At 39.5% G+C, this 27,551-nt stretch overlaps 1 protein-coding gene across 1 annotated transcript in view; it reads right to left on the bottom strand.

Moving 5' to 3' along the window:
* Positions 1-27,551, bottom strand: part of ARHGAP32 (Rho GTPase activating protein 32) — a 130,381-nt gene that overhangs the window by 76,462 nt on the left and 26,368 nt on the right. The window contains exon 4 of the mRNA XM_070952202.1: positions 7,737-7,823. Coding sequence (XP_070808303.1) covers positions 7,737-7,823 — 87 coding nt within the window. The remainder of the gene's footprint in view (positions 1-7,736; positions 7,824-27,551) is intronic.

Consider the following 27,551-nt stretch of genomic DNA (forward strand, 5'->3'; position numbering starts at 1 on the left):
TGTCACCCCTAGTCTTTCTTTTCATCAGACTAGACATACCCAGTTCCTGCAACCATTCTTCATATGTTTTGGCCTCCAGTCCCCTAGTCATCTTTGTTGCTCTTCTCTGCACTCTTTCTAGAGTCTCAACATCTTTTTTACATCGTGGAGACCAAAACTGGATGCAGGATTCCAAGTGTGGCCTTACCAAGGCATTATAAAGTGGTATTAATACTTCATGTGATCTTGAGTCCATCCCTCTGTTTATGCAGCCTAGAACTGTGTTGGCTTTTTTGGCAGCTGCTGCACACTGCTGGCTCATATATGATGATTGATTGATGATGATGATGATGATGATGATGATGATGATGATGATGACGATGATGATATTGATATTAGAATATAAATTGGGCAGCCTTAATATGTCAAATTAAATAAATTCCAGTACCGATTTTCAATAGAAAGAAAAATGTAAGCCAGTTAGTTAAAAATATCTTGGAATGCTGAGATATTAGAACTGAAATTGGCAATTCAGGAGTTATTCAAACTCTATGGCAACAGGGCCACAAAGGACACCAAAATAATACGCGGCAAGCACCCTATTCCTTGGAGTTTCTGAGATGAGAATTAAAATGTTAATGACAGTTGAAGAAACTATTCTGCATCTGAAATATGAGGATCAGCTTGATCAACAATAGTTTGGGGGGAGATGTAATCTCCAACAGACGATCTCTCTTGAAAACTCAAATGCTACCATAAAAAGCTTTTGAATTCAAACACTTCCAAATCATATCAAACGGAATAGACAGCCAAAAAGCAAACAAACAAATCAGGAAAAACAATTTAACACCGGCAATAACTATGACAAAGTACTTCACGAAGTCTCTTAGGTAGATGTATTTTACTAATGCATTTATTCCACTCCTGAATATGGATGCCTTCTTTCCCCATGTTAATTTTTCAAGCAAAACCTTTGGAAGTACATTCAATTGCAGATAAGTATCTGAATAATATGTTTGCCGAGGCACATTATGATTAAGAAGTGTGAAAAAGGAAAAAGAGCACATAAACAGATAACCGAAGAATAATAAGGGGTTTCTAGCATTCAAAATTGTAGTGCTCGGCTATTTCTCTTGATTAAATCTCCTTCTGAATGGCAGGATGAAAAATATACAGCTTAAGACTCTGGCTATTTGAAAAGAGATTTGCTGCTTTCAACACTTTATTACATTCCAGTCTCTCTTTACAAACTTCTAATTTAAACAATTTGCTATCAGTCACACTTCCATGTAAAACATATAAGTACAATAGGTCAGGGAGGGAGGGAAGGAGACTGGAGATAAGTGCTGGCAATTCTGGTATAAGAATATTGAGTGCAACACCCAAACATAAATCTATAGCAGGCAGCATTTTTTTAGCGGCACAGTATCTGAAATACTGAACAGCCAAACAATGAAAACTGCTAAGGAAATGGATTTGTATCTCTTTTGTAGATGGGGCTGTGAATCCATCGACCAATATAATGAACTGTTTTCTCCCCTCTTGATGACAGCATCTCCAGTTAAGTGTGTTACTTACTGGTTTAATAGCATCTTCCATCTAGATGTCCTGAAATTATTTAGAATTCCTCAGTGCCGATAAATTTATTTGACTAAGAGCATGACTGTTTCAGAGTGGTAAGCAGGTTACTCAAGGTTACTCAAAAAAGATACAGTAATAGAACATTTCTGACTAATAGGTATGCAGCATTCAGAATACTCCACGTAGTATTAATCAGCAAAGCTTTCCTGTTCTTTATAAGCAATAGCATTGGGATGACTTTCTGTGGGTGAGAAAAAGTTTTAATCACAATATGAAGACTCCTCTGGAAAAATCTGAGACAGGATCTTTTTTTTTTTTTTTTTAAATTTGATTTATATGCCGCCCTTCTCCGGAGACTCAGGGTGGCTTACAATGCATTAAGCAATAGCCTTCATTCTTTTGTATATTTTTATACAAAGTCAGCTTATTGCCCCCACAAACTGGGTCCTCATTTCACCTACCTTAGAAAGGATGGAAGGCTGAGTCAACCTTGAGCCTTGGAGAGATTCGAACCAGCAGAAATTGCAGGCAGCTGTGTTAATAACAGGGTGCACTAAACCCCTGTACTATCAAGGCTCTTTTCATACCTACCATTGAAAACTTTCTGTTTAGTGCTAAAGAAACCGTAAGAAACTGATAACTCCTCCATGTTACCATGGATGGTGCACTAAAACCTGTAACTGAGAACTATCTGGATTGACACCTCTCAGCACTTCCATAATTTAAATACAGCTTCTCCTAGGGTGGTATTCTCCAGGTTAACTTAAGCCGAGAATTGTCATACAAAAGACCATGTTAGCAATTCTAGCAATCATGGCTCAAATGTATTCAAAAAGCACCTCTGGATGAAAATGTGACCTAATATCAAATAGTAGAAAGTCTTTAGACGGAAATAGTTGGTCACTGTAGGTGACGGTGTAGCAGAAACTGGGGGCGGAGTTAAAACAGGGATCAGCCTAGAATCCCTACGTAGCCACAAGTGCAGTCCAACCTCCTTTGAATCCTACGGACCTTTATCTAAATCCAAGCAAGTGCTAACCGTTAGTTGAGAAGATGCCTGTGCATAGGCATGATCAGTTTAATTGGACCTTCATGTGTGGACCTGGTCTTTCCCCATCTGACAGTTGCAAACCTAACCACATCCATAAAGTGTGTGCCATTTTTTTCAACCACAGCCAGTTAGCTCCTCATGAACATTGAAGGAATAATTTATGAATTTATGAAGATGGGCCTCCTTTAAAGACTTGAAAGGAAGAAGCTTCACACGAAACAACCGTCTTGGGGACTGGGGCTTATTTACATCTAATATCCCATGGATGGAAGAGGAGAATAAAGCTGGAAACCGATTTTGAGTTCGTTTACAGCTACTGCCAAGAAGAAAGCAATAGTGAACTACCTCTGTCCTGACTCAAAACCAACAACCTGGGCACATTCATGCAGTTACTAGGAGTCCAAGATGGAAGACTTTGCTTTTGACTTTCACACCTACCGTATTATGTTCTGGGGGTATTCAGTTAGGTATAACCTCTCTCTCCAGATTCACAGTTAAACAGCACCTTGCTCCATGATAAACAGAAAGAGCTGCCAAGGTACATCACTCACTGAAACTCTAATTGCTGGCCTTTTGTCCAGTCTCTCAACAGAACTGCCTGACATCTCTTCAGGCTCAAAGGGAGAGAAAAACCAAGCTGGGACAAATGGCTGCAATTACCAAAGCTAAAACATTGTTCAGTCTGCTGAAAACAAGGAAAGTAAAATCTAACAAGCAGGCCCTGACCTGAAGTTTTAGCTCAGCTAAAAAAAAAAAAAAAAACAGAAAGGCTTTTCAATGTGTAGCCGCTGCACAGAAGGTATAAAAGACACGAGAGACAAATGACGGACATGCTAGAAGTGTTTTGTCCATTTTTGTATGCCGCGGAATTCTCCCGGTTGAGAAAACGGGTTGTACTCTATCGGGACAACAGGAGAAATAACCAACATGGCAAAATTGGTTATCTAATGGATTAATCCAAAATTTACCTCTTAGCTACCCTGTTTCCCCTAAAATAAGACATCCCCTGATAATAAGCCCAATCGGGCTTTTGAGAGCATGCACTAAAATAAGCCCCCCCCTGAAAATAAGCCCTCCCAAAAAATATTTAAATGCATGCACAGCCGGTCCCTGCCATTTCCTCTGGTTTCCTCCACCTGCCCCAAAATAATAAGACCTCCCTGAAAATAAGGCCAAGCGCTTATTTCGGAGTTCAAAACAATATATGACAGGGTCTTATTTTTGGGAAAACATGGTATTTCATTCCTATTCTCTCCCAGCAAACTATTTTTCCCAGTTTTCAATATGCAATTACATACTATACCATTTTCCAATCCAATTTAATCCCCCAATGCAAAGCCTGAACATTTGCTTTTTATCATTTGTTGTGGTGGTGGTGGTGGTGGTGGAAGAGGAGGAGGAGGAGGAGGAGAAGGAGATGACGATTAAAGGACTTCTCACTAGTTTATCCCTAGGGCCCTTGTGATAGAATGAGATGATACACAGGAAAAACAGGAAAAGGGGTAGAATTTCTCACTCATACCTAATCTTAGGTGGTTGAGTGGGAAAACAACATTGTCGTGTTAGTCAAAAGTCCTTCTCATTTTTGTTTCAAGCAACTGATAACTTTAAAATAGCATGTTAACATGAAGAAAGAAGGAAGGAAAAAAAAGAGGTAAACGCATTACAAACTCTCTCCTCACCCTCCAAAAAAAAGATGTTTCTGGATCACAGATATTTAGTAAGACTAAAAGTCAGAGAATTTCAAGTAGGCCATGTTAAAGGGAGAGTGTATGAAAGCCGTGATATTTTCTTTTTTTAAAGTCTACTTATCTGCTTACAAAGTTGATAAATTGACGTGCATTCGGCGAGCTACTCAGTGAAGGGAAAGAAACAGATTTTCCAGTCCAGAAGTTTCAAACGGGCTATTGCTAGAATGACTCATTTCTTTGGCTTTCTACAATGCTCCTCTTATTTGCAACAAATTGCTTCTAAGCAGCCCAGGTCTTTGAAAAGTACATGGATAGATGCCAAACTAATAAGCTAATTTCTGGATCCAATTTAACCAATGACCGTCTTCCACTGGCACATTTGGTTTTTCAGATTTTATAAATAATGGTAACAAGCCCAAGACTTTTCTTTATGTTCAAGAGCCATGTTGATTTCCTCTTTGTGGAAAGCCATGGCCTTCTTTGCCTCGTGTAGATTACTGTTTCAAAAGCAGCATGCACGTTGACTGGGGAATGTCAACATTTGTCTCTATTAGGAACAACAACATTTGTTCAAGACCAAAGTGACATAAGGCCCTAGCAAAGGGGCACTGAATACACACAGATTTTTCCTCCTAAAAGAGGAGGTGTGCTGTAACTGATCAAATTTGCTGGGTGCTTGGAAAGATGTACCTGGGGACAGGCAATATTTAAGTTTGACACAAGTGAAGTCAATCAATCAATCAATCAATCAATCAATCAGAATAGAGCTGGAAGGGACCTTGGAGGTCTTCTAATCCAACTCTCTGCTCAAGCAGGAGAATTTATACCAGTGATGGCTAACCTTTTTGCCATCAAGTGCCAAAAGCAGGGGGAGTGCGGGGGGGTCACATGCGTGTGTGCCCACACCCATAATTTTATGTGCACGCGATCTCTCTGCGCTCCGCCCACTTTTGGTACGCGATGGCATGGTGGGCCAGGTAGGCCTGTTTTTCGTCCTCCCCAGGCTCCAGAGGCTTTCTAGGAGCTTGGGAAGGGCAAAAACAGCCTTTCCCACACTCCCGGAGGCCCTCCGGAGGCCAGAAATGGCCCATTTCCCAACTTCCAGTGGGCCCGGAAGGCCCGAAAATCAGATGGCCAGCATGCGCATGCACGCTGGAACTTAGCTAGGGCAACACTCACAGATATGGATCCGCGTGCCACCTGTGGCACATGTGCCATAGGTTCACCATCATGGACCTATACCATTTCAGATAAGTGGCTGTCTAGTTTCTTCTTAAAAACCTCCAGTGATGAATCACCTAAAACCTCTGAAGGCCAGACGTTCTACTGATTAATTGTTCTCACTGTTAGGAAGTTTCTCCTTAATTCCAGGTTGCTTCTCTCCTTGATTAGTTTCCAGCCATTGTTTCTTGTCTTGCCTTTTGGTGCTTTGGAAAATATGTTGGACCCCCCCCCCTTCTTTGTGGCAGCCCCTTAAATACTGGAATACTGTTATCATGTCCCCCCCAGTCCTTCTTTTCTCTAGACTAGCCATATCCAGTTCCTACAACTGTTCTTCATACGGTTTAGTCTCCACGCTTTCAATCATCCTAGCTGCTCTTCTCTGCACTTTTTCCAAAGTCTCAACGTATTTTTTGTAATGTGGTGACCAAAACTGGATACAGTATTCCAGGTGTGGTCAATAATGCATATTATGTGTATTTGTTACTGATAACTGCCGGGATTGTAAATAACAAAAACACAAATAAAATTCAAGATAGATGAAGAACACCACGATTAATCACCTAAAACTGTTAAAACAATCTTTCTGTTAAAATCTGTAGAGCTTAAAACACTCTCTAGAAAGTCTTTAAAAAAAAAACAACAGATAAAATTTCATAGCAATAAAAGTGTTAAGAGGATGAGATGGACAAAAAAACCCCCAAAACTGTCAGACTCTGGTAGATGAAAAAGAAGGTGGAAAAATATTCTGTAATTGGAAATACAGTTCAGAAGACTTGTTATGATTAACCACTAGGTATATCTCAGTGCCTGAGCTCAGGGATATGCAGAATATTTTAGCTGAAATCCACAACCTAGCACAAATTCTTTAATTCTCTGCCCTGCAGTACAAAGATTAAAATTCTAAACCTCTAAAGCTGTTTTCTGCTTCCAGCATGAACTGTGAAAAACATACATGTTTAAGGTTGCAATTAAAGTCCTTTGAGGTTTTAGCATCGTTTTATCATAAAACCCACCTACCCTCCTCCCCCTCTCAAGTAATGGCTTTGTTGTCCTTTCTGAATATGGGAGCTGTGCCTAACTACAGTTATTCCTCGACTTACTAACACAGTTTGTGGCCAGCATTTCTGTTGTTAAACAAGGTGATTGTTAAGTGAGTCACGCCCAATTTTACATTTATTTATTTTTTTGCCACGGCTGTGAAGTGAATCATATGGGTGTTAAATGAATCGGGCTTCCACTGTTGACTTTGTCGGAAGCTGGCTGGCAAGGTCATACGTGGTGATCACGTATTCAACACGTATAGTGCAGGTTATTAATATGTTAACATGGGTGGCAGAAACATTTTGAGTAAAGCCTGAACCATCACTTCCTGGATACTCCTTAATGTAATTAAGTTTCTCATTGTATCCAGCTGTTAGAAGAAATATCCATCTGGTTCAGTTCCAAGTGGGAGGAAAGACACCGGAAACATGGAGGCTGATTGTAAAGATAGTTTAATGATCAACAGAACCACCAAGCACATGGTTCTGGTGCAGCTGATCATATGGAGTTGAGAGTGAGGGGTTTTTATAACTTCTTTTGGGCTTTGCACTTGAGCTTCCAGTTCCTGTGGCAAGAGCATGTATTCTATTGGTTGCTGTCAGACTCCCATGGGGCTATGCAGAGGTCATAGCTGAATTTGTCTGAGCTCCCAGGTTTGGTTGAAGCTGGGAGGGTGATGATGTAATGAAGAGGCTTGTGTTCTGATGAAAGGGTTCTATTGTGGCTTAATGGCATTGTCCTGGTTTGGATCTTGAGTGAAGGCTAATCCCATCACCCTGAGGCTGAAGGTCTTTTGTCTTGTAGATAGGTTGGCCCAGTCCTTCTTAATGGGCACCAAACATCTGCTGGGGGCCGGGAGCTGGGGCTGAGTTTCTGTCTCCCTTAAGATTTCTATTTCTCTTTTAGGGGAAATATAATATTCTGCCTTTTTAATATTTCCTAAAACATTTCATTCTTCTGGGAGAGGGTGGCTTCCCACACAACAAACATACGTAAGTGATTCCAGGATAAATGGATCCAATTTAGTAGTTGCTCAGGTGTTTCCTGAAGCCCAATATTATCTTCATGTATTATAAACAGTGGGAAACGTGGGAGAAAAAGAATCCCCCAAGTATCATTCAGCTCATGCATTTTCATAAAATCAAGGGAAGAAGGGTCATATTATTTACCTGACAAGAGATTTGTACCAGGTAGACAAGCTCCTTGGACTCACAGCCATTTCTTGTTACTTCATTCTGTTCCTCGGGGAGTGAAAGCTATTCCGGGCGGAGGGGTGGGTGGGTGGGAGGAGAAAGAGAGATACAGAGAGACTAGGTCAGTTAACAAAGATAAGCCAAACATATAAAAAGTAGAAGATTTAAACACAACTTGCTTCAAAATGCATTTTCTATCAACGAAACAACTATTATAATGTGGGCTGGTTGTTTTTGTTTTTGTTTTGGCTCAAAGGATTAAAAACATTCTATATTCTGATATCAATCCAATAACGTGCATCTTGGAACACCAAACTTCTTAAAAAGCCAATACCATTCAAGTAAGTTTTAGAACTTAAAATTCCTAGTCGGCGGAGGTTTTTAGTACTAGTTTCATAGAAACAGTTCCACGATCCATCACTACTTAAGGCAATCTTCTATCTAGACACCTTAATCATCTTTAAAGATTAAATAATAAAACATTTCCAGATGCCAATATACAGTACTGCAGGCCCAATTGGCAAAAGAAAGCTCAGGACCATGGAAAGATGTGGAAGAGGCATTCATCCTGCAGTGGATAGATAATGGCTAAAATGATGATGATCACTGTTCATTAAAGAAAGATTAATTGAAGTAGGTTGCTCTCGCTGATCTTGGGTTTGTAAAGTTGGGGAGAAGCAGTGATCTACTGTATATGTATATATTGTCAACTCTGAACTGAACCAGGCCGCAACCATCTTTCTGTTACTCAGTTGCCACACAGAGGGGAAAGGGGTGGGGGGGAGGGAGGTTGGAATGCATTACTAGACACAACAAAGAGATTTCTCATGAGAACCAAGGTCATCTCTACCGGCAATAGATAAGATTGGGGAAGGAGTGCCTGAAGAGCCCACCAATTAACCCAATTGGCCAACATGATCTGTGACACTTGGGGATGGGGTTATTTCCTAGTTTAATTATACTGAAACCGCAGGAAAGATTTAGATTTGGTTTTCCATTGAAGCTGTGCCAATATGATGTACTCATTAAATAAGACCTTTGGGAAGTAGCCAAGTCTCAGAGTTCTGATTTGATTGGGTTCATTCGTCGGAGCCTTGACATATATTTTAATATAAGTGTATATACATGATACTGTGTAGGAGAAATCAATCAATTTAAATGGTCTCCCAAAATGCTTTATTCAATCATGCTTCTGGTAAGAATTCTCCATCATCTAGGCAAGAGATATCCAAATGGGAAACTCTTAAGACTTGTGGACTTCAACACCCAGAATTCCCCAGCCAGAATGACTGGGAGTTGAAGTCCACAGGTCTTACAGTGGGCAAGGTGGAATATCCCTGATCTAGAATGAGTGGGAAGGCAGACAGGCAGAAAAGGTATATCCATCCATTGTAGGCTCTGTCTCTCCCAGAGCTACTGTCCTACTGAGTATATAAATTTTCAACCTCATTATAATTTGTATTTATATGGTGTGTAACTGCTTAAAAGGCATTCAATTTGGTTAAAGCTTTGTAACAAAAAAAGAAGAAGAAATCCCAGCATCCATCAATTCTAACAAATCCCAGACCTGCTACCACGGTCCATCCAATACTTACAGAAATAAAGAAATGCAAAATGCAACAAGTCTTCCTGATTTATGATATATTCTCACATACCCTTTGGTTGCCTTTGATGGATCTTTTGGTATGGTGTCTTAGCCCTTTGATCAAAAGTTCTAATCCATTCTTTGGCTACAATCCCTCCTGTGTGTTAACTTCCCAAGGTAACTCCTGCTCACTGGTCATTTCACACTGATACCAAGGACTTACCATGAGACTAACCAACATTAAAAGATGGGATTAGTCCTGTTTGAATGATTTACTTTCTGTGGACCTGCAATTGGTAGTAACATTTAACCAAAGTAGAATTTAATGGAAAGATTGATGCTTTCTCTGGCAATAAATATCCTATTCCATCAAGTAGTTTGTGGAAATTTCTATTTTTTTCCAAAATGGGAGAATGTTAAGCTTGCTAGTCAGCATGCCAAGCAAATGTTCAGATGGCTCTAAAACAATGTTTCTCAACCTTAGTAGCTTGAAGATGGGTGGACTTCAACTTCCAGAATCCCCCAGCCTCACTAGGGGATTCTGGGAGTTGAAGTCCACCCATCTTCAAGCTACCAAGGTTGAGAAACACTGCTCTAAAATGAATCTGTAAGTAAAAAGGCAAAATGGATGCTTTGAAGTGGATTTTGGATTAAACGGAATAACCGAACTGAAGCTTAGTCCAGATAAGACTGTGGACAGGTAGTCCTTGACTTATGACGACAATTGAGCCCAATGTTTATGTTTGTAAGTGATACATAAATTTGTTAAGTGAATTTTGCCCCATTTTACGACCTTTCTTGCCACAGTTGTTCAGTGAGTCACTGCAGCCATTAAGTTAATAACCCAGTTGTTAAGTGAATCTGGCTTCTCCACTGATTTAGCTTGTCAGGGGGCCACAAAAGGGGATCCCATGACCCCGGGACACCGCAACCGTCATAATTTGAACCAGTTGCCAAGCATCTGAATTTGGATCACATGACCATGGGGATGCTGCAATGGTTGTAAGCGTGAAAAACGGTCATAAGTCACTTTTTCAGCGACGTTGTAACTTTGAACCGTCACTAAATGAACTGTTTTAAATCAAGAACTACCTGTACTACGAGTGGGGAAAGCTGATAATCTGAAGGGGGATTGAACTGAAGCTGGGTGAAGCTGCATTCCCATTTATGCAGATTTATAATATTTTTTGATTTGGCCCAGGTTACAATTGACCAAGGGAAAAATAGGCCTAGCCTGAGATTGTTCAGAGTTGGTACAATTAAATGCTTGCCAATCACAGGATGTGTTGTGCACTGTGCTGCTTTTCTAGATAACTCAGAAACTTTAACTGAATGCGGGGGCTCAAAAAAACTGCCATAATTTGAATCCCCCATCAACAAGTTACAAATTGTGGAACAAACATCATGTTTTACTAGACACCCTCCATTCATTACTTCCTGCAAATATATATTTTTCAAACTATAAGATGCACTTTTTTGTCTCCCAAAAGGGGGTGAAAATGTCTGTGTGTCTTATAGACCAAATATTGCCAAAGCCCCCCACACCTGCTGGCCATTTTTTGGCCTCCGCACACCCCATTTTCGCCCCTTTTCCGGTCCACTCTTGGGGCTTTTTTCAGCTCATTTCAGGGCTTTTTTTCAGCCCATTTTAGAAGCTTTTTTCAGCTTGTTTTTTCAAAAAAAATGGGTCGAAAAAAGCCTCGAACACAGGCCAAAAAAAAGCCTCAAAAACAGGCCAGGAAAACCCCCGAAAAGGGCTGGAAAAAGACTGGAAAAGGGCCAGAAAAAGGGAAGCCAAAAACATGTCGTTTTCCTTGTCTAAATTTAAGTGCATCTTATAATCAGGTGCGTCTTATAGTCCGAAAAATACGGTACTTGATCACATTCAACATAGAAGCCTATCACTATTATCTCTTCCTATTAAAACTCAGGTTGAGAAAATATATATATAGCTTCCCATTTCCACAAGCAAAAGAATTCAAGTGGCTTTTTATTACCACGCAGAACTATTTAATGGCTGACTATCCAGCTCAATTAAAAGCTCAATGAACAATGGCTGTGGAAGTGTTGTTGTGCTTTCACGCAAACTGCAAAACAGATATTGCTATCACAGTAAAGACAGTAAAGAATTGCCTAAGGAAACCTAAGATTGTAATCACATTCTTAACGACAATAAAGGTCACACCACAAGGCACACATTATACATAATAAGTATGCAGATAACCCCATCCTGTGCAAAGGAGCAAGCCAGGCAATCGTTTGTGGGCTGCAGAGAAGATTTTCCTGCCTTTTTGAAACTAGAATAACCAGGCACATACCCCACACTTTTAAAAGAATGAGGGGAAATGTCAAGCTTATGGACAATTCCAGGGTGGATAAAAATCAATGATTTTTTTTAAAAAAAATCAAAAAAATCAGATGTTTTTGATTTAAATCGGATTTTTTTTATTTAAATCGGATTTTTTTGAATTAAATCGGATTTTTTGATTTAAATCGGATTTTTTTGATTTTTATCAAATTTATTTTAATAAAAAACTTTTGGGGTAAAAATCTATCGTAAGATAGTTTTCTATTTAAGATACATAAATAATTTAGTTTATTCAGCATGAAATGGAGCTTAGTTATGTAGCACGAGGCTGTATATTCTGCAACACTGGGACTATCGGTGAGTCAACAGCGGGTCAAAGGAGTAGCAGAGATGACAGTTGCTCTTTAAAAATTATGATTTAAATCGAGTTGATTTAAATCAAGCCTTTTTACTAGTGATTTAAATCATGATTTAAATTGTGATTTAAATCAACTCGATTTAAATCAAATTCACCCTGGACGATTCCAACAGAAGGATCTCTCAAACAAAGACATTCAAGATGATTGAGCAAATTCAGTTTCACTGCTATTAACGTAATATTCATCTTACATAATATTCATCATTTTATTCCATTTAATCCAAAATCCACTTCAAAGCACCCATTGTGCCTTTTTACTTACAGATTCATTTTAGAGCAGTGTTTCTCAACCTTGGTAGCTTGAAGATGGGTGGACTTCAACTCCCAGAATCTGGGAGTTGAAGTCCACCCATCTTCAAGCTTCCAAGGTTGAGAAACACTGATCTATAGCAATAGCACTTAAACTTATATACCGCTTCACAGTGCTTTACAGCCTTCTCTAAGCGGTTTACAGAGTCAGCATCTTGCCCCCCAACAATCTGGGTCCTCATTTTACCCACCCCGGAAGGATGGAAGGCAAACTTGAGCCTCACCAGGATTGAACTCAAGGCTATGGGCAAAGTTTGCCTGCAATATAGTGCATTCTAACCACTGTGCCACCAGACAATCACCCAAATTTAAATAAAATTGATATTCCACCGCAGCCCTATCAGATGCACCAATGAACAGGCTTTTCCACAGGCAAAATCCCCCCTTAACCATTATACATTTCTGACATGCAGTAATGTGGGGATTTGTGTACCCCAGGTAATACTTGATTTATAACCATAACTGAGCTCGGAATTATGGTCCTAAGTCCTAAGCGGTTAAGCGGGTCATCAGTGCAATCTCTTTTGCAAAAGTTGTTAAGCGAATACCATGATCAGTAAGCAAAACCATTGTTCACAATGCCGGTTTCCAGCAAAAACCGGGCAGTTAAATGACCTGTTTTCGGCAAAATTAAAAAAAAAAAATTAAAGCACAATCATATGACCATGGGCTGCCACAAACGGCTGTAAATGGGGACTGGTTACCAAGCACCCAAAGTGTGTGTGTGAGAGAGGGGGGGGGGAGGGAGGGAGGGAGGGAAAGAGAAAGAGAAGGAGACAGGGAGAGGGAGAGAAGGAGAGAGAGGAAGAGGATAGAGGGAGGGAGAGGGAAAGAAACAGAAGGAGAGAGAAGGAAAGAGGGATGGGGAGGGAGAAGGAGAGGGAGAGGAGAGAGAGAAGGAAAGAGGAGAGAGAGGGCGGGAGGGAGAAAGAGAGAAGTGGAGGGAGGGAGGGAAAGAGAGAGAAGGAGAGAGGGAGAGGGAGGGAGGAAGGGAGGGAGAGGGAGGGAGGGAGGGAGAGAGAGAGAGAGAGAGAGAGAGAGAGAGAGAGAGAGGGAGAGGGAGAGGGAGAGGGAGAGGGAGAACCCTAGCTAGCTTCAAATCTGGATTGTAAGTAGCCTGGGGGAAGTCCATGGTAACTTCAGTCTCTAAGCAACTAGTCATAAGTCAAGGACTACCTGTATTCATGCACATCATGTATTATGTAAGCTGACATCAACATTATGTGCAGGCTGGACAGAAACTGAGGCTCACAGGAAGCTGCTTTTGATCAAGCCAAACCGTGTCCTTCTACACGGGCGCCTATTGCAACTAAGACTTGATAATCTTTCTATATGCAGGGACATTTCACTATCAAGCATCCAATTCCACTGACCGGGACTGCTGGAGTTAACACTCAGCAACATCTAAAGAACTGCAAACCCTAATTTATGCAAACTGGCTGGGTTTTCCAGCCTTATCTGGATCTGTTAAGAGGCTGACTTGCCTTATCTTCCACATGCAGAGCATGTGCTCTAAATCAGAGAGCTCTTCCCTGATTTAAAGTTTCCTTTCCCAGATAAGGTCAAGCTCTAGTTGATTATTGGATCCAAACCCACAGCTTGTCAACAGGCTGTTATCCTTGTTAACATAGCAAATAAACGCTGATCTGTCCTAACTAGGGAGGACATTATGCAAGACCAAGGCGTGAATGAATCTCCACCCAGCCATGAATGATTGGGCCCCCCATGTGTCAAAAAGATTAGGAGATACCAACAGGATTTTGTTACTATGAAGTTGGTCCTAATTTTATGATGTCTCCTAACATTAAAAAATGGCCATCTTCTTTTGACTGCTTCCTTGTACAAATCCTCCTGGGATTACTTTACTGCAGATGAAGGAGAATAAAATGTTTAATGCTTTTCAACATTTTTTTTTTTTATTAAAAAGCAAAAATTCTGACACATCTACAGTGGAGCAAAGCTGTTACTTCTCTCTCCAGGAGAAATGTGGTAATCCACATAAAGGAAACTCCTCTTGGAGAGGGAGGAAAGAATTTTTTTTAAAAAAACATATTTCCTACAAGCAATCTAGAGGAGCCAGAGATTTATTAACAGCTCAAAGAAAGATTTGTGTGATTCTTGCGGAACTGGTAGCTCAGCTCCAAAAGAAAGACAACCGCTATATTTACGAGAAACAAATTTTGCGCATTTGATTTCCTATTTACCCAAACTGTTTCTTTCTATTCTGCATAAATTTAGAAACTCTTTACCAATCGCGATACAAAGTCGCTGACAGTAGAATAGCTAGTAGATGGAAGTGGAGTTTTACAACAGAAATCATTCTGACCAAGCTTTACAAGATGTAATTGCACAATGGATAGCTGGAAATTAGGGTAGAACAATGTTTTTAAAAATAATTTCTCGTTACTGCGTTGTTCCACAGTTCATTTTTACAAAAGGTCTAAGACTCTTAAGTAAATGATTGTCTAAAGCAGAAATACCTGGGCATATAATCTCTATATCTGCTACCCTCTCTTTACCATTTTTCTTATTTACCACTCTTTAAATGCCATTAACCAGGCTTCTTAAGGGCCTTTTCTTCAGTAGTCCTATAGGCAAGGAACCAGTTTCATTTGGGATGTCAACTCTTAACACTTTTCGCTCAAACAGTCCCCTGAATGGACTTTATTGCTCTGTGCAGGTCAATATTTTAACCATTATTGTATAATGGTTTTTATTATTATGTTTATGTTGTATCTATATTTGTAAGTCACCCTGGAATAGTGCCTTTAAAATGGAACTACAATTCAAAACAAGTTTTCCTTCTCATCTACACAAGGGACTTTTCCTTGTTGTGAGTTTTTTTTCTATACGTCACAGTCTGAAAACAACCATGGTTTTCAAAAGCTCATCTCCAATAGAAACAAGCTGAGCTTGTCTATTGAAAGGTTGGCAGTTCAGCGGTTCAAATCCCTAGTGCCGCGTAACGGGGTGAGCTCCCGTTCCTTGTCCCAGCTTCTGCCAACCTAGCAGTTCGAAAGCACATAAAAAATACAAGTAGAAAAATAGGGACCACCTTTGGTGGGAAGGTAACAGCGTTCTGTGCGCCTTTGGCATTTAGTCATGCCGGCCACATGACCATGGAGACGTCTTCGGACAGTGCTGGCTCTTTGGCTTTGAAACGGAGATGAGCACCGTCCCCTAGAGTTGGGAACGACTAGCACGTATGTGCGAGGGGAACCTTTACCTTTAATAGAAACATGGAGGTATACACTTACAGTATTGTCAGTCAAGAGTTTTTCTGTAGCCTGATTCCCACAAATTTTGCTTTTATAACTGTACTGCCATATACAAACAGATAGGGCAGATGCATGAGGCATTTAATAATACATATCAATGCATGTGGGTACTAGAAACACATGTAAGTAAAATTACATGTAAAAATACAATTCCACTCAGCCAGGCTTCCAAATGCTGTCATTTCTTTGCAGTTTAAGAACAAAGACTGAAACATATTTGAAGCAATATGAAATCCTGATATTAATTTTATTGATTGCCTCTGTACTTTATCAATAACTTTGATTATAGGCACCAACTTTTCAATGCATCAAAAATCAGTCATCAAAAGGTTAATCTTCAAACCGAAGAGGAAATGAAAATGGATTTTCCCCCCTCAGCTTTTACAGCTGAGGTTCATATAAAAAAAAAAAAAAGCTTTTGCTACAACACTAAGTAAAAGCACAGATGGAAGTTAATGAAATGTATTGATTCTCTTAAAAGGCACCTTTAAATGCTGCCACACTCAAAATATGTCCCTGCTGCTTCTATCGCTGAGATCCTTCGCTGTGAAAAAGACTTCTGCCCCGAAGATGCTTTTAAAAGCAACTCTGCCCATCCAGTCTACGCTTATCCTTGCTAAAATGACTGTTTATTTTCCATGGCTGGAATTTCAACCGAGGCCTGTTAATTCCAAGACAGTTCCAGCAACTAATTGGGGGGAAAAATAAAACCCCTTCCAGGCATCAGCTCCGAAATTCAAGAAACTCCAGCCGGTCATGAAACCCAAATTAAAAACCTCACATTCATTCGGTTGCCCCTTTCCTTAGTTCCAAATGTCCCTTAGGACGAACGTACCTATGAAGAGGGACAGAGATGTCCCTGGGTCCCCCAGTTAGCCTTTTCCAAGCTGCCCATTTCATGCTGAATTTGCGATGTGGAGAAATCGGTGCCGTTTCATTCAGGGTTTTTTTTTTTTTTTTCCCATTCCTCACTTACGCTCTTGCTATGAAAAAGTTCGGCCAGATGAACCATGTAGCTTTAACGGGTGCCAAGAGAAACAAGGGGAGGGAGAAGATACATGCAGGAAAGTGTTCCAGAGCTAGACATTCAACTGGCTGCCACAATTTAAAAAAAAAAAAATAAATAAGAGAAAAGCAAAATAAGAAACTACCATCCAATGCCTGGAATTTAAAAAGCACCATCTCATTCTGTTCCATTTCCAAGGCTTGCTTCATTTCTCTTGATGTTTCCCTGATGATCCATCTTTGCAAGCCAACAAAATCCCTTGAAATCGTGAAGGCTGAAGAGAGTGCAACTGAGGCCAGTATTGCCGGGCCTTAACATGTCACCATTTAAAAAAAAAGAAAAAAAAAGAAAAGAAAAAAGAAAAGAAAAAGCAAGCACTACTGCCGCCTCACAGATTACTGGAAAAGAAATTAATAACGTTGGAAGGTCGGGTTTTTCTGCGGCTGAAATCCAAACAGCTGCCAGAAATAGGATCTTCCAGAATATGACCCGATCACGGTTAACAGTTCGTAGACAATATTTTAACATAATGTAACTAAAACTAGAAAAAATAAAACCGAGAACTGAAAAATTGGTGTCAGTCACTTTGAAATTAAAACCTTTCTTTCCCATTATGGACACAATTGGTTTCTTATTCTTATTAACCATAGCCTTGTGGGAACTCAAATGGATTAATTGACCAACCGACCGACTAGAAATATAAGGGCATAAGTTTAAAAATCAACGAAAACCCAAGAGAAATTTGCCTTTTTTAAAAAAACAAAAAATATTTTATTTTGGCACTAAAAAGATATGAAGCTCCAGATAAAATTTCTTGAGCAGCCTATTCCAAAATGGATCCCACTGCTGACAAGTTCTTAGTATAGAGAGACACTAACCACCAGAAAGGGATGCGGGGGCTCAGTGGCTAAGACGCTGAGCTTGTCGATCGAAAGGTTGGCAGTTCAGCGGTTCAAATCCCTAGTGCCATGTGATGGGGTGAGCTCCAGTTACTTGTCCCAGCTTCTGTCAACCTAGCAGTTTGAAAGCACGTAAAAAATACAAGTAGAAAAATAGGGACCACCTTTGGTGGGAAGGGAACAGAGTTCTGTGCGCCTTTGGCGTTGAGTCATGCTGGCCACATGACCATGGAGACGTCTTCAGACAGTGCTGGCTCTTCGGCTTTGAAACGGAGATGAGCACTGCCCCCTAGAGTCCGGAACGACTAGCACATATGTGAGGGGAACCTTTACCTTTACCCTTAACCACCAGCTAGAAGAGTGGTGGACTCAGAAGAAAAAACTTCTAAGGCAGACCTACAACCAAATATACTGCATGAATATTTTCCTTTCTTTCCTGTAACTGAGGATGTTATGCATTGCTCTCTAATTAAGTAATTATGGGTTTCTTTTTAAATCAAACATCAAATGATTTACAAAGCAGAAGCAATAATCTAATCATATAAATATCCCTTTGTATATGTGTTGAACAGACTGTTCACTTAAAAAGGTGTTTTAATATCTGTCTGAGTATTCTCATACTTCAAAAACACTGTGTTGATCTACTGCCTTTCATTGTGATTGCTCAGAAGCCTAATACACAATTCTGCAAACCCCTTTTCAATTAAAAATGTACAAATGTTTTGATAAAGAATTACTTCATAGAATAAAAGCAATTGGAGTGGCAATTTTAAATGACCAAGAGAAGATTTTAAAGAGCTTATTGCTAGTCTTATATCTTAGTCTAATATCTGTGTTTTTTGAATTTTAAGATGTCAAGGTCTTCAAGCACCAAATATGCTGTCCTCTGGGAGTTTTATCCAGCCAGAATTTCATAAGTATGATTGAAATGAATTTTCCCTGTTTTAATCTTACAACCAAGTTTGGGAAGATATAAGAAGAAACCCAGAAATACGGTAAATTTAAGGTCATCAACTATATTTCAGAGCTGATCTTCATTTTCACTCATAAAATTACAACTTCCTATCTATTAGGATAACCTGGAATGATGGGGCCTATTCTTCTTCTTCTTGTGCCATATCCATCATCAGACATTGGCGATCATGTTGGCGATCCTATTTTTATCAACAGCCACACGAAAAAATGCTGCTGAGTTTTGTCCAAACCAGTCCCTATGGCTGATCTTTTCCATCAGGAAAGAGCAAAAATGTTTTCTAATATTTCCTTCCCCAAAGTATCACTGATGCAGTCGGACATTTTAGAAAAACATCATCATCGTCAGTAAAAATTGAAAAAAAAAATTCAAGATTAGCTGGCTGATCTTTCAACATCTCAGATGTACAAAATTATAGATGGGTGGGAGGAGAACAATACCCACCCACCCCAGCTATATGCTTATACACTCCCCATTCTCCCATTACCAGAAGTGAAGGTCACTTAAAATCAGAGTTTGATTTCTCTGGGTATAAATGAAGTTTCTGCATTAACATCCAGGAGTCAGTCAAATCAGGTCTGAAAGTGGTTGCTAGGTTACGATGACTTTTTGGTAGGAATTTACTTCAATGAAATCGTGCTGTGTTATCGTGTGGATCATCTGAGAATGTTACTCCATAAAGAGGTTAAGTAGACAAAATAGTATGTTGGTTTTTTTTTTCTTTTAAAACAAGCTCATTTGTATATTTCTTTCGCATTCTAAACCAGCAATAACGCATCAAGCAACTCTCATCTCAGAAAGATTTTTCTGTCTGGATGTGTCTGTTCATGAACATGCCTAGATATTTATGTATTTGAAAGGAAGACTAGTTTCCCTACCCACTTACCCCCAAAAGCAATTTAGAAAGAGAGAAACATCTCCTGATTCATTGAGAATATGGTTAACAGAGGCAGATGAGTATTTTCCTGTATAATCTTCTTTGGAGGAGGATTGCCTTAAATTCAGACTCCCTTTATTACTGAGCAAAAATGGGGTGGGTATTTGGGGGGGGGTTACATGAGTATACAAAAAAGAGACAATGCTGAACTGCAAACATCTAGATTATCCAGGAGATCCTTTAGAGATCTAAAAACAGCCACTGTACACGTCTTCAGACTCTAGAAATCTTTGTTTTTTTCCCCATTGCCTCCTTAAGTGAGCATTCATTTCTTCCCTGCTAAATCCGCATGACTCAGAGATGCCAATTCAGCCCCAAACCTAAGTTTAGCCACATCAAGCTGCACCAGAATATTTCAGAATATAAACTCTGGGGTGCGGGTGGGGTATCCAGTTCCTCCTAGTTGCAGTGTTCAAACTATCCTCCATAATTAAAATGAAATATTAGGTTTGTCCACATGGAATAATTTCCAGGTTGAAATCTCATAGTCGTATTTTTTTTTTAAAAAAAAGTGCATTATAGAAAGCAATACTTGCTCCCAAAGAAATGCATTTCGTATCAGGATAATGTATTTTTTTTTCTCTCCAATTATTGACAACAGCCTCTAATGGACATTTTTACCTGTAAGCCCCTACGAATTCAGTCAGGCATTATTCTAAATGTACAGACGTCACAGCATGGATGCTGCTTTATTGAATTAATTGGAATCTCAATTACCACCTTCAGGATTTGATCACCTGTCTAGTTTTCACATTACGCTATGACCAACTGCAGGTTTTCAAGCCACCACTGTGATGTTGAAGTAAAGATTAACCCATTATCCCTTAATTGACTTTTGAGCCTCAAGATATAATTGGCAATTAGTTAGGGGACCAGCTGTATTTGGGGAAGTGATTTTATGCTTCTCAGATTTCTGCTCCATAAAAACCGGAGTCTGTGCTCTCTTATTAGGGAGCAAGCTCCTAGTGAGAATTAAGAAGCTGTAGAAACAGAGAAGATTACACATGAAAGGTAAGGCTGAATTTTATCAAGTCTGACCCAATTATTTCATAGACAAGGCCATGTACACTTTTGGGTTCGCAATTGCCTGTTCCCAGAATTTTTTTTTTTTTTTACTTTCCAGTCTAGCCTATGGCCCTGGTATCTAATAATCTCCATACATACACCAGTCTGGACCACATTTCTGAGGGTGGTATGGTAAATTGAAGATGGCTCTTGTTGATAATTGCGGTAAAGACCAGGGAACCATGAATAGACCAGTTCCTTGTAACCTTTCCGGATAAGCAAAAGATGGAGATCACCCACATGTGCTCCAGGCAACTGCTCTTCACAAGAAGACGCAAGATAGTGGTTTTCTATGAGTTTGAGCACTGGGATAGGACAGGATCAGCTACCGTACTTGCAATTGTGGTAGAGTCTTTAAAGGACATTAAGTTTACAAACCTCACTTTCTAATCACTTTCAGAAATTACCGAAGAACCATCTTACAACTATTAAAGTTCTTTGAACATGACTTTGAAAAGTCTTCATTGGATAAGTTTATCTTCAGTTCTGAACAAAATGAAAATTAATTATAATTTTAAGAACTTAAAGAGAATTTTAAACAGCAAAAAAATTTAAAAGATTTTTCTCTAAGAAAATGATAAACCGATTAAGGGTCCAGATAAATTTGGAATATTGTCTTTTACTATAGGTTTTTGGAATCAACTGTAAAAAATTAAAAGGTTCAATTTGGGAAAGTCACTAATGTTGAGTTTATTGCTTATTGCAAGTCAAAACGAAGGTAGTGATTTTAGAAACTGGACACTAGAAGAGACTAAAGAATCTAAGCAGAAGGGGGGAAAAATACACTCCTATGGTTGATGTCAGTTAATATGACACATAATGGCACAAAACATTTTAACATTGGAAATATTAAATGAGATCTCAGAAGATCTCAGAAGAACAAATTAGAAACTGCAATATGAATGCTGTCAGCAATGATGTCTGCTTCTAGAGATAAGACTACAAGATGTTAATGAAGGAATGACCGATGTGGAACAAATTTTACTTGACAAGACAGAGAAAATACCAAAACTGGAATTACAAATGACAGACCAAGAGAATGATTTGAAAAAGCAATCTTTACTGGATGTACAAAGGAAACTGACTGAAGTTTTAAATTAAAAGGGGAATACAAATGATTAAACCAAGAAAATGTTCTAGAAAATGTTTTCTCATCTACGAAAAGAGGCCTGTTAAAAACTATTTTTATTTATTCTATTCAGTCATTTGATTCCTTCTGTTCTAAGGAAATGTGGCTTGTAGATATTAATGTTACCTATTTGCAAGATATTAAAATATCAACATTATGATGTCTGCTCACTTCATATTAATCTGCATGACACTTGTCTTTATATCCTATATATAATTGACCTTATTCCTAATGCTTTTCTGCCTGCATCGACTTCTATATAATCTACTTTGCTTCACATTCATCTTGCATTTTTGTTATTGACTGCAATTTATTATTTATTTAGGAAACCAACTGATATGCCATCTTCTCACAGACACGCAACTCAGGTTGGCATCCAACACATCTTAAAAAAACAATTAATAAACACATTAAAAAGTATAAAAAACCATCCCAAAATAAAGAACGATAGATGTTAAAAATTGTAAGAGACGTTGAAAGCCAAATGAAGTAAAAGGCATGGGATATGTGTATATACATACTTATGCAAGCAAACACTCCATAAATCATTTTATCCATGAAACTTGCTCCACATAGAGAAAATTACAGCCCATGCACTAGCCCTATTTCCACAGGAAATATTATTCAGATTTCAGCAGCTATATAAATATGGTTCTTTAAAGAAAGAGGATCTGAATGATGCATCTGTTTGAGTATGTCTACAGGGCATGCTTGGCAATAAATCTTTACCCTTGAAAGGTATCAACAAAAAAACTGCTTATTAATATGGCTCCTCACACTGAGGAAAAGAAGCATCGACTGGACCTGAGGAAAATAACAGATAAGCAAAATAATGAATGCAAAGCAACATGTAAGAAGTAAGATGCAGGATGTATGCCTGCCTATCGCCGTGACAACAATGTTTATGTGATGACTAATTTACTATTTCTGTGCCGATGCTTTCCATACTCCCCAAAATTCAGTACCAGAATTCATTTAGTCCATTAGCCGTATAGACAAAGGGAAATTGCCACTGGCCCCTCTCTAAGCCTAAAAGGTTTGGCTTTTGCTTCCTGCCGTTGAATAAGATGCATCTCCAAGAGCTAATAAACTCTTAAACCTCTTTCCAGCAACTACATCCAACCAGTTACTGACTCCCACCTACGGTAATAGCACATTTCCATCGCAAGGGTCTAGGAGGATGAGCGCAACCCTCTCTTGATCTTTCCTGCGGGTCAATTATCATCGTTCTCATTGCTATGGAAACCGATATTCTAAGGAACGCTGCCAGAAGCCCATCACCTCCAAACTTAACCCTCAAGCTTGCAAAATAGGCAAAGATTGCTTCAAACTCACAAACTGCATCAGCCACGTGACCCAGAGAAATATAATTAGCCACAAATCTACACACACACACACAAACACACACACCTGCAGCAGCAGCAACAGCAGCAGCTTACTACCATGGAGAAAAAAGGCAATCTACATTTCCCTCTATTTCTTTGGGCTGTTCAAAAACACAGAAGGATTTGGGGAAAGTAAGTGTTGAGGTCAAAGCAGGCCCTCAATTATTTTTCCTCAACCCAATTAATTCATGCATTTGCCCATATCCCAATCGCTCCTTCTGGGGAAAAGGGGAGCAGCTGCCAGAACAAATGCAGCCTAGCTTCAGCAACTGTGGACAGACCTTTAGAGGCTTAATTTACCCAAAAAACAGACAAACAAACAAAAAAAAAAAAAACCCCACCAAAACCTGGAAGTCACTCAAGTTGCTTCCATGTACCTCGCCGTGTCCCCCAGAGCCAAGATCATTTTAGAGAGGAACGTTGCTAGGAGGGTCAACAGGGCGGAAAACAGTTGACTGGATGCTGACAAAACGGCAGGGAGAGAAGAATAAAAAACTCTTGAGAAAAGTCCCTGGTACAAGGAGGACACCGTGGCCTCGTTCACATATAATGATATTAGGCCGGAATGGTTAACATATTTATGAAGCCCAAAATCAGCCATCAGGGTTTAGTTTCTCAAGCGGATCAGGCCACTATATAAAAAAATCTGAAAAGTGAGACAATCTTTGTCTCACAGGCTGCTACGGTATATTTGTAGGAGCCCTGGTGGTGCAGTGGTTAGAATGCAGTATTGCAGGTTAATTCTGCCAACTGCCAGCAGTTCGATTCCCACCGGCTCAAGGTTGACTCAGCCTTCCACCCTTCCACTGTCGGGGGCGATAGGCTGATTCTGTAAACTGCTTAGAGAGGGCTGTAAAGCTATTGCTATTTGCAAAACAATGTGATATCTAAAAAACTGACTTACAATGACCTGACTTCAATTGCCACCCATAAAACCCAAAACTAGTTTCAGGTCCAGCATTTATTTAATAACCCTTGATGTATTTAATGGTCTATAAAAGGTGAGTAGCAGCATGACTTTCCTATAGTAACTTCTGCCTACCTGAAAGTTATATCCATACAGGTGATCTTCAACTTACAACTATTTTTTAAAAAAAAAAAAAACAATGGTCCTTGGAAAAAATGACCTACAAACTGTCAATGCATTTCTGATCGTCACACCACCCTCAGAGTCATGTGATCTCAATTCCAGCATTTGGCAACCAGCTCACATTTACCACTGGTTGCAGCATCCTACAGTCATGGGATTGCAATTTGTAACCTTTTTTGCTGATTTCAGTCCAAAAAACAACAGCAACACCTTCCATTGGGGAAGTGAATTCACTTAATGAATGCATGATTTCCTTAAAAAAAAAAAAAACACTGTAAAAATTGTCATAAAACTAGGCCTGACTCAAGTTATGATGACATACGACAGAAATTGCAATCCCAGTTATGGTTGGAAATTGAGGACATTCTGTGTGTTTTTATGTTAGTACCTGAAAGCTGTTCTGTGTCTATTTCAGTCCGTTTTTAGGCTCCAAATACTACCTGGAATCCTGTATTAACATGATTGTGATTATATTAATTGCAGCATCCCTTCTCTTTCTGCAAAAGTAAATCAAACCCCATCACTAACTCCTTTTACAGAACAAATAAATCGTAAATCTAAGTTAGTTCTGTGGAACAGTTTTCTGCTTTCTCAACACTGGGTGGCAGCATACTGCAAAGAATAAAGTTTTTCTGCTGGATGCGGAAACATAAATCATGTATTCTAATTCCTTAAATTTGCATTAGAATAGACACGTGCAAAGCAAAAGTTAACATCACAAAAATGATATGTTGTACTTCGTTAACTGGAGGAAAAACACGTTTTCTATTGTGATAATTGTTGAGCAAAAGAAAGGAGGATATTCTGGGCATCTCGAGATACAAAAATGAAGATCATTATGGAAATGATCCACTCCTCTTTTTTAGTAGTGCAATGGAAGGATTGCTATACTGGTTTCACCTGCTATCTGGTGCCCATCTGTACCATTTACAGACATTCATCACCATCTGGAGATTTAGGATGAAATGCCAACCATAACTTGCTCTTCCATCCCAGGAAGCAGGAACTCTGCAGTAGTCATGAAATAATTAAGGAAGTAGTTTTGGAACTAATAAAAAGAAACAGGGTAAGGCTTAATCCAGACGAGATAGCTCTGCAATTAAGTACAAGAAGAGATTGATCTGAAGAGACATTTACACATGATCACAGATGGCATTATATTTCATCTGAAGGATCATGTATACCATTCAGAACTTCTGCAGGATCCCAGTGTTGATTGAGAAAGTTGAGGCTAAAAAATTATCTGGTAGGGCCAACAACAGCTCCCTTTAGATCAGGGGTGTCAAACTCAAGGCCCAGGGGCCGATCTGGCCTGTGGGGTGCTTAGATCTGGCCCGCAGGGCCACCCTAGAAACAGTAAAGGACCAGCCCTTGGTGCCTCTGCCAGCAAAAACGGAGCTCGGGAGGGCCACCCACAGCCCTCCCAACCTCAGTTTTTGCTGGCAGAAGGTTGCAGGAAACCGTCATGGGAGCCCGTTTTCGCTGGCAGAGCATTTGGGCCACCACATGTGACCCCGGTATGAGGGACATCGAGCTGGCCACGCCCACCTTGGCCACACCCACCCTGGCTCCCTGAGGTCAAACACAATCCTAATGTGTCCCTCAATGAAATCGAGTTTGACACCCCTACTCTAGATCCTGACTTGCCACAAAGATCCATATGCCAATGAAATCTAAGCCGGATTAATACTAGGGACTGAAGTTTAAGATCATGTGAAAATCACAATAGCTGCCCAATGCAGCCACTTGCCCTAACGGAATTTTTTTTAAATCAGATTATATAAAACTGTACTGTAGTACTTGTTCTTTTTAAAGATGGTAACCCCAAATGGTTCAGATTTGGACAACTACATCTGTGTCAATCTACCTATAATCTGAGATCAACTGGCCTCAGTCTATATCGGGGGTGGGCAATTCATTTTCCCAAACGGCCACGGGGAAAGGTGGACTGTTATGGAGAGCCGAACTAATAGACTGAACTGAATTCTGCTCAATATTAATTTTCTCGCTTTATACAAAGCAGTATATTAGAATAGAATTCTTTATTGGCCAAGTGTGGTTGGACACACAAGAAATATGTCTTTGGTGTATATGCCCTCAGTGTACATAAGGAGAATAAAATACATTCATCAAGAATAAAAAGATACAGCACTTAGTGATAGTCAAGGTTACTATGCATACCCATATGTAATTTTTTTTAAAAAAATAGCAGCTGCCATCAAAAAGCAATGAAATTATATTGTATGAATGGCATATACCGGTACGCTCTCACAGAGAGGGACTCCTTCGGGTGCCATCGGCCAAACAATGTCGGCTGGCGGCCCCCAGGGGGAGAGTCTTCTCTGTGGGGGCAACTACTATCTGGAACGAGCTCCCCCTGGAGATACGGAGGATCCAGGATCTACGTACCTTCCGCCGTGCTCTCAAGATCTTTTTATTTCACCAGGCTGGTCTGGCCTAACCTTTCCCATTCTCTTTTTAATGTAAATTTTAATTTGTTCTTAACCTGGGGTTTTAAGTTTGTCTTGGGCTAAATTGATTTAATTCGATTTTACTTCTGCTCTTAAATTTTTGTATTCTATGTGTTTTATTCTGTGCCTGTTCACCGCCCTGAGTCCTTCGGGAGCAGGGCGGTATATAAATTAAATAAAATGAAATGAAATGAAATGAAATACTTATTTACATCTGATTTCTAATTTCTGATTGACCTCATGTAGGCCGGACAGGGACAGTCAAAGGGCCAGATGTGCCGGGGGGGGGACACGGGACGGGACGTAAAAAGCCCAGGTCTAGTCTATATGTTCAGCTTTTGAGAACAATGACAGTAACAAATGCATTTATTCTGTTTCATTCACTATTTATCCAACAGCATTATTAAGAAAACTCTTAGAGTTGGTTCCATTCTCTCCTGTATGACTTGCATTTTACTTATAGTCCTTTCAACACAACTACAATTTATGAAGAATACAGCCAAAATGAATCACACTCCTACGTATAAGCCCAGATATAACTATCCTTCACTTCTAGACATCACCAGTTTTCTTAGCAATTAAGAATGAAATGTACTGCAATTGTTAAGAATAACCAGAGTCTATAAATGGAGAGAGAAAATGTCAATCAATCAAGATGAAAGTTCTTCTTCCTTTTTTAAGCCAACAGAAAATACTAAAATTGCTGTCTGAGAAAGCAAGGAATGAATTCTGTGAGGAAATATCTCAAATGAATTCAGCGAAATTAAATGGTCCGGTTTGACTGCATTTTTTTTTTCTGCAGTATCATCACGTATTAGAATTTTCATCCTTCCCATTCCCTCTTTGCTGCTTTCTGCCTTTTATACCGCTGGGCCCTTGTCAACCGCCATTTCGCTGAGCGTAATACTTACAAGCCAAGAATAAAAGAAGAATTATTT

This window comes from Pituophis catenifer, unplaced genomic scaffold (assembly GCF_029215685.1).
Source record: "Pituophis catenifer annectens isolate HBS135680 unplaced genomic scaffold, rPitCat1.0.hap2 SCAF_12, whole genome shotgun sequence".
In the NCBI taxonomy this organism is placed as follows: domain Eukaryota; kingdom Metazoa; phylum Chordata; class Lepidosauria; order Squamata; family Colubridae; genus Pituophis; species Pituophis catenifer.